General features: G+C 35.5%; 1 protein-coding gene across 2 annotated transcripts; it reads right to left on the bottom strand.

Annotated features, from left to right (window-relative positions):
* Positions 1–2,556: 2,556 nt before the first annotated feature.
* On the bottom strand, positions 2,557–7,391 carry Ppdpfl (pancreatic progenitor cell differentiation and proliferation factor like). Of its 2 annotated transcripts, none has more exons than XM_069991762.1 (5): positions 7,277–7,391; positions 6,733–6,897; positions 4,526–4,603; positions 4,325–4,424; positions 2,557–3,282 (listed from the first exon to the last, which is right to left on the bottom strand). In XM_069991762.1, the coding sequence occupies exons 2-5, from the start codon at positions 6,785–6,787 to the stop codon at positions 3,273–3,275; spliced, it is 243 nt and encodes an 80-aa protein (XP_069847863.1). In that variant the 5' UTR covers positions 6,788–6,897; positions 7,277–7,391; the 3' UTR covers positions 2,557–3,272. The 2 variants fall into 2 exon arrangements, with proteins under 2 accessions (XP_069847863.1, XP_069847864.1); XM_069991763.1 differs by having other exon boundaries at positions 6,733–6,892.
* Positions 7,392–7,666: the final 275 nt, after the last annotated feature.

Raw genomic sequence — 7,666 nt, 5'->3', positions numbered from 1 at the left:
GTGGTGCCCTGATACCTCCAAAACCAAATGGGCCACTGGTCTCTGTCTTGCATGAGAATAAAACTTCTTAAAACAAGAGAAAGATCTTGGTAATCATGACTCACATTTCTTATTCTAGCTACTGTGGAGCTTATTTCTAGAAGGCTGAGTATCAAAGCCAGTGGGGACAAAAAAGTTCAAAAGACTCCATCTCCAAAGTAACCAACAAAAACAAAACAAGGCAAAGTAAACAAACAAAACAAAACAAAACAAAAAAGTAAAATGGTAGAACTGTAACCATGTACAAAGAAGCTGAGCAAGTGAGAGGTCCTGAGTTCGAGGCTCAGTGTCTACCAACCAAAAAAGGGAGGAAAGATTTCTTTAAAATACAAACATCATTACTTAAAGATATTAAAAAAAGAAAAGAAAAGAATGCCAACTTAAGGCTGGGGACATGGCTTAAGTGAGGCCCTGAGTATAAACGCAATTACAGCTAAAAATAGAAAATAAAAATGGAAGAGGAGGGAAAAACAGAAAAATCCAATTCAATGATAAGTGGGAAAAACCTACTGAAACTTGGATCACTCTCGCAGCCCTATAAAAAGCTTACTTCTTTCTCTGATGTGTAGCAGACTGTCTTTTGCTCTGAATTAATAAAGCTTTCTTTGACACTCACCACTACTCAACTTTCTATTTAGCACGTTGGGGTGAGTGGCTCTACCTGGCATGTGGATAGGAAAGGATAAATAAGCATTTCAGACTATCTTGGCTGTACAAAAATGAGCTTTAGACTTAAAGAATGACATCCCCCTTCAATTGTAAGGATGGGGCTTATATCCTAAACTGGCCTCCAACTTGTATTCTTCCTGTTTAGCACCAAGCATGTACATCAAGCAAGTACACTACTATTCTTAACTTCAGGCAGAATTTTCCCCCTATGGCAATGGTTTTTAATTGCCAGAATTTATAAGAATCATCTGTGGTGTTTATTAACTTGCAGATTCCCAAACTCCCTCCTAGATGTATTGAACTAAAATCTGTGTAGAGATCATGGAGCCGTTAAAATAAGAACTTTCAGTGACACACAGAGACACTCACACAGAAGAATTCAATGTACAGATAAAGAAAGAGATGGAATGAGGCAACCAAATGCCAAACATTGCTGGGAAGAGGAAAAGAAGAGTCTTCTCTAAAAGGAACATGTCTCCACAACCCCTTGACTTTAGACTTCCATCATTCAGAGCTATGAGAGCATACATTTCCATCATTTTATGTGCCCAAGTTTAAAATATCCTTCCCCCAAATCAATTTGGCAACAAACAATGTGGAATTGTGTAGAGATTTAGCATGTTCCTGTGACAGAGACTACAGGTAACCCACCAAGTTTGTTTTCCTCTTTTCATTCTTGGCAGAGCTGGGTTTCTGGTATGGAGTTTACTCCATTCCCACGTGACTGGGGGAATCCACCACTCCGCAGCTCTAGGAGTGAATCCCCACTAGCCTAAGCCCCAAATTGGTTTCTGCCTTTCTCATTTTAGAGGAGGATAGTGTAACAGTATTAGGATTTGATTGAGATCAATTTAGAGTCAAAACCATGAATCCTAGCCTTTTAAGGATTTATACAAAGTAGACCAGAGCAATGCCCTAGATGGCAGCTTAGGAATGAGGATGTGAAACCATCAAATAGTGTGTGCCAGTCACTGTGGGAGACACTTCAGGCAAAATCTCTATCCCCATAACAAGCCTACTAGGCAAATAGTCTTATCTCTGTTTTACAAGTTGGGAAATGAAGGTGTGGAATGATTCCATAACTTGCCATTATAGCTAAGTGAAATGTCATTCACCAGTGTTAAAGAGACCATATTGATTTTGTGACTTAGGGAAAGCCCCAAACTCCTCTGGCCTCCTCTCCTCAGGCTCATCTCCTTCTTCTCTCTGGCTCACTCTGCTTAGCCATACTCAGTTTCTTTCTTGAGTATGCTGGTCAGTGCTCTGCAGTGTGGGAGTCTCTGTCCCAATCTCTATCTGATTTTCTGTCTTGCCTTAAATACTTCCCAACTCATGCTGTTCTTTGACCAAAAGTTTAGTGTTGCCTCTCCAAGACTACCTGCAGGATCTCTGTTTTGTTCAATTTTTCAAAAAACACTGAAAAGAAAAAGCACGTATATAAGCACTTGCTGGGAAAGCCATAACATAAATAATGATATGGACTTCAGTGGTATTTTCATTCCTTCACTGACAGCCATAGGATAGAGGAACACAGAATTTTGAGAAATGCATTTCCCATTTAAAAGAGTGTCTGTCAGTACAAATGGTCCGTCTTGATACACTGTTCTGATTGTATAGTTCAGTAACAAGCTGTTCCTTTTGACAATCACAATGTTCTATCTGATGTTTCATACATTAGCCAGGTGACTGTAGAGACTCCTAACTCTAAGTTAATTCAACATCTCTAACAGCTAAGTCCCACATTTTACATAAACTTTTCAATAGAAGTCAATAACTATATATCCAATATTGAGGAAAGTAGGATATATTCTATTTAATACAAGAAATATAAACATTCAGTTTGCAGTGTTTCTTTTTATATTAACATTTATTGTTGTCTATTAATACACAAAAATTTTCATATTAAAAATGTTTAAATACATAAAAACATACAAAGAAAAACATTAAAATTACTGATAATCCTATCTCTAGAAATAGCCAGTGTTACCACTCCAGTATAGTAAGGTTTCTTCCAATGTATTTGTATCCACTTGTAGTTTTATTTTATACTGGTTTCTATCTTAACATTGTATCATTATAATTTTCCATGTTGTTAAATATTTGAAATGATAACTTTTAAACTATCCAATCTTATTTAACAACAGATTTACTTAAGGATTATGTTTGATATTTGTAACTTCAAAAACATGGATACTTGATTTTTAAGGTATTATCAAATGAACAGACACAAACATAATTTACCTAAAACTTCTAGGTAATAATAACATGCATAGTGAAAAAGCTACTTTCTTTAAATCACAATATCTGTATAATCATTATATTAAGAAGTACAAATCACTAATAACACATTTTTCAAGTATTCTCCAAGTAGCTGATGTCACCTGCAGTGATCTTAGTATTGAGGACAAAGCTGGCAGTTTTACCATATTGGTGGCACTGTGATCTCATCTCATAAATGAAACCTTGAAAAGATTGCCTTCTGACAATGGAGAAGCTTCTTCTGGATGGGAGGTATCCTAGGTTAGGATTCAGATCTGGAGCACTTCAGCAGTAGATCTTGATTGTCAGAATGAACTATGAGCGTTAGAGAGAAGTCAGCTAATACACAATGCTCACTGGATGGCAATGGAAAGTATATAGGTTTAAAAAGCCTATCTGTCTTTATCTGTATTTAGAAAGCTTAGTTGTCTCAGTCTAGTCAAAATGAGGTGCAGAAATAAACATCCTAGGTAATTTAAATCAGTGAACTGGATAAAGTGCAAAACATACTTCAAAAATTAGCCTTTATGTAGATTTTTTCAACTATTAAAATATTAATTGTATCTGAAGTTTACTTACTTTAAAAATTCAGGAAAAAATGTTTTAACCTCAGAAGCTATAAACTGCATCATTTTACATTCTTTTCATTGCATTTGATAGGAAGTTATTAGTGTTTCTACCACACAAAACAGCACTTAAATATATGAATACAGATGTGGGAGGACAATGGAAGATATGACATTGATCAAGATGCATTGTACTCATAATTTAGTTTGTTGAACTGAAATCAATTGTGCAACTATTTAAAATTGAATTTAAAATTGAATTTAAAAAATTAGAATAAGTTCACTCATCCATTAGAAAGAATGATATTATACCATTTGTAAAGAAATGGAAAGCCCTTGAAAAAATTACATTAAGTGAAGTCAGGACCACAGAGACAAAGAGTGTAAGTTTTCCCTTATTATGTGGAAGCTTGATTTAGCTTATAAACTTATAAGAAAATATATTAGATGGTATGCAGTATATATATATATGTATATATATAAATGTATTAACTGAAATATGATCGCTTTCAAGGAGAACTCAAATAAATTGAATTCCTTAGAAAAGAAAAGTCATATGACTTAAATAGTCTTCAGTGACTGAATTAGGGCATGTGCTCAGACCTTCCTGATAGCAAGATCCCCAAAATCCCCAGTGAGGAACAATTGCTTATGACCATCTCCATCCCTCAGGTATGCTTCTTAACCCAAATGACAGAAGCACAAGTTACCATGAATGTTGTATAACACTTATCATAAGCATTGTGCTTGGAAAAGTAAGAAATGCCTTCATTTAAGAGGCCCAAACTCACCCACTAGCAAACATATCCTTGCTTCTTACACTTGAAAGCACAGGCTCAGAATTGAAAAAGGATTTTAACCACCAGGTAGGTTCTGTCACTTCAGGTAGCCCTATCAAATAAAATTCATAGTAAATTCCATCAAACAAATTTGAGATATTAAAAACAAAAAGAAATAATAAAGATGACACTGATAAGAAATAAAGTAAGTACCTTGCAGAGATTTGTCATCTTCTATGAAGTTAATAGATTCAGAGTTAGATAATGAACTGACTGAAGAAATACTGGATTCTGTGAGAAACAAAAATAAAGAAAAGAATAGAAAACAAACAAGCACCACATATTAGTTATATACTAAATCTTGAGTAGGATGGTTTGAAATTATTTACTCTTAGTTCATGAATCAAAAATGATCAAATCTATCATTGAAAAAGCTTCTATTTCTTCTATGTATTGATCTGTCTATGTATATCTATATCTATCTCTATCTAAACAGAGATACAAAATTCAAAATGATGTCAAATTAAAAAAATTGAGGGTGAAATTGATTGGAAGACAATATAAACAGGCATGGAGCTGTAACAATGGAATTCTTACTATAACCAACATCAGCCAATAAAACTAATAAATAGAAACAACTGAAAAAAACTCAAAAACTTAAGAGGTAAAAATTAATGCATATTAGCCAGGCACTGATGGTTCATGCCTGTAATCTTAGCTATTCATAAGGAGATCTGAAGATCATGGTTCAAAGCCAGCAATGGCAGGATAGTCTGTGAGACTCTTATTTCCAATTAATCACAGAAGAAGCCGAAAGTGTCATTTATGGCTCAAATGGTAAATTGCTTCCCTTGAGCAAAAAGCAGCTCAGGGACAGCATCCAAGCCCAAAGTTCAAGCCCTAGGACCAGCAAAAAACTAAAAAGAATAGAAAGAATAGAAAGAATAGAAAGAAAAGAAAGAAAAGAAAGAAAGAAAGAAAGAAAGAAAGAAAGAAAGAAGAAAGAAAGAAAGAAAGAAAGAAAGAAAGAAAGAAAGAAAGAAAGAAAGAAAGGAAGGAAGGAAGGAAGGAAGGAAGGAAGGAAGGAAGGGAAGGAAGGAAGGAAAGAAAGAAAAGAAAAGGAAGGAAGAGAGAAAGAAAGAAGGGAGGGAGGGAGGGAAGGAAGGTAGGATGGGAGGGAGGGAGGGAAAAGAGACAGAAAGAGAGAGAAAGAAAGAGAGAAGGAGAGAGAGAAGGAGGGAGGGAGGTACAGGAAAAGAAAAAATTAGTGAATACTATTGCAATACCTTAGAAATGTTACATATATATATATATATCGAAGATCTCTCTCTATATATTTAAAAACCTATAATAATTATCAAGTTTATTAAATTAAGAAATTAATTTAGGAGGATATTTTATTTGCATTTAAGACTTCTAAATAACTAAATATTTTTAAAGACTGCAATATAGCCATTAACGTTACAAACGCCTGAATTTCCAGAACTCAGGAGACTAAAACAGTAAGACAAAAGTTTGAGGGCAGCTTGGGCTACATAGCAAGTTCCAAGCCAACAAGAACTTAAATCAACAAAAATATTTTTTCTTGATAGAATAGTAAGTTAATGAGCATAGGTTAACCTCTTTACAAAAACAAAATAAATCCACAGATGTTGCTAATTAATGCTATAAATAGTTAAAGTAAGATTTTTCTACACTTTATTGATATAGACACTTCAGTAAGGTTCAATTTGTTTGGAGTGCTTGTTTCAATTTATGAAATTTCTCAATATCCTTGTTTAAAAACATCTACAATTTTCTCTTCAGCCTTGAAGGTAAGAGATATATAGTTAAAATAAGACAGAAAAAATAATTTAAAAAACACAGGCCAGATAGAAGTTGACCAAGAATCATACTATCCAGTCTGTCCTTAAAAAATTGAATAATATTTTTTTGGGGGGGTCCAGTCGTGGGGCCTGAACTCTGGGCCTGGGTGCTGTCCCTCAGCTCTTCAGTTCAAGGCTAGCGCGCTACCACTTGAACCAAAGCGCCACTTCTGGCCTTTTTCTTTTTGCTTATGTGGTGCTGAGGAATCGAACCCAGGGCCTCATTCATGCAAGGCAAGCGCTCTACCACTGAACCACTTTCCCAGCCCTGAATAATATTTATTTATGCAAAATTTTAATGTGCCTTATAGAATGCAAAGTATGTGAACTAAAGTCTATGAACTACAAGCGTGCTTTTGTTATGATTTCATGGGCACACTATGGCCTAATAAAGAGATTAGCCTGGATAATATTGGTGGTCAGAGCTTTCTCCCCACTCTCTCCCAAGAGTGGACAGTGCTTTGGTAAGGCTAGACGTGATACACTGGTCAGCAACATTCCACCAACATTATCCATTACTCTCAACCCATATTCTTTAATGATGATACAACTTACTTCGATAATACTGGTTTTTGGCCAGAAGACAACCAATAGAAGGAACTGATGCCATGGCTTTGCTTGTGAGTTAGTGTCAAAGAGACTCTGAGCAGCAATCTGCAGATCTCTGACCATATGAGAAACCTCCAGGTTAGTAGTGCAGATTTTCCTTCACCTTCTACACTGTGAAAACAGGTTTATGCAAAGCAACATAATTTATCAACTAATACAAGGAACTTAAAAACTTACATGAAATTGCAGTTAAATCTGCAGTCATAAACAAAAATGCAATCAACTAACACATTCAGCTGGAAAAAAAACAACATACTCAAATACAAACAATACATTTGGAAGATGTTGAGAAAGCTATGGAAGACCGTATATTACTTCTTTTTTTTAAGAAGAAGAAGGAAGTGAAAAATAATGGTTTTTAATCATATGCTCTAGCTAAGTAAAAGAGAGAAAAGGAACAGAAAATAAAAGTACCTGCTCCAGAAAAAAAGAATACACTCTATCTGAACAAACCCAAAGGTTAGGAAAAAAATGTGTTGCCATTACTCACAGATATGATCTCTTAAAAATATAGATTGCTTGAAGTTTCTTCAGAAAATGCACATTTTGAAGAACTACTTATTTAGTAATCTGGAAGAAGCTGTATCGGCACACAGTGAGGAGATCCCATCCAAGGGCTGCTGGTGTGACCTGAGCAGGCCTTATATTAGACACCAGGCTGGGTGGAGCCCAAGTCCTGGATGATTTGAGCTAGGGTGGCACATAGCCAGGGAAAGGAAGCGTGACTGCCCTCTGCTTTCTGTCCTCTAGTGGTGTAGAAGAATTTCCAATATCTCAGTTGCCAAGTCCAGCAACAGAATTTGGCTTTGGCTAGGGGGACTTGGCTTGGATTTGGTTTTATCCCTTTTAGGGTCACAAGTTAACACTAAGTGCTAGGTTC

Source organism: Dipodomys merriami, unplaced genomic scaffold (genome assembly GCF_024711535.1).
Source record: "Dipodomys merriami isolate MVZ:Mamm:240054 unplaced genomic scaffold, mDipMer1.0.p SCAF_4, whole genome shotgun sequence".
Classification (NCBI taxonomy): domain Eukaryota; kingdom Metazoa; phylum Chordata; class Mammalia; order Rodentia; family Heteromyidae; genus Dipodomys; species Dipodomys merriami.
The sequence above is the reverse complement of the archived record's forward strand: the minus strand, read 5'-3'. Positions and strand labels throughout refer to the sequence as shown.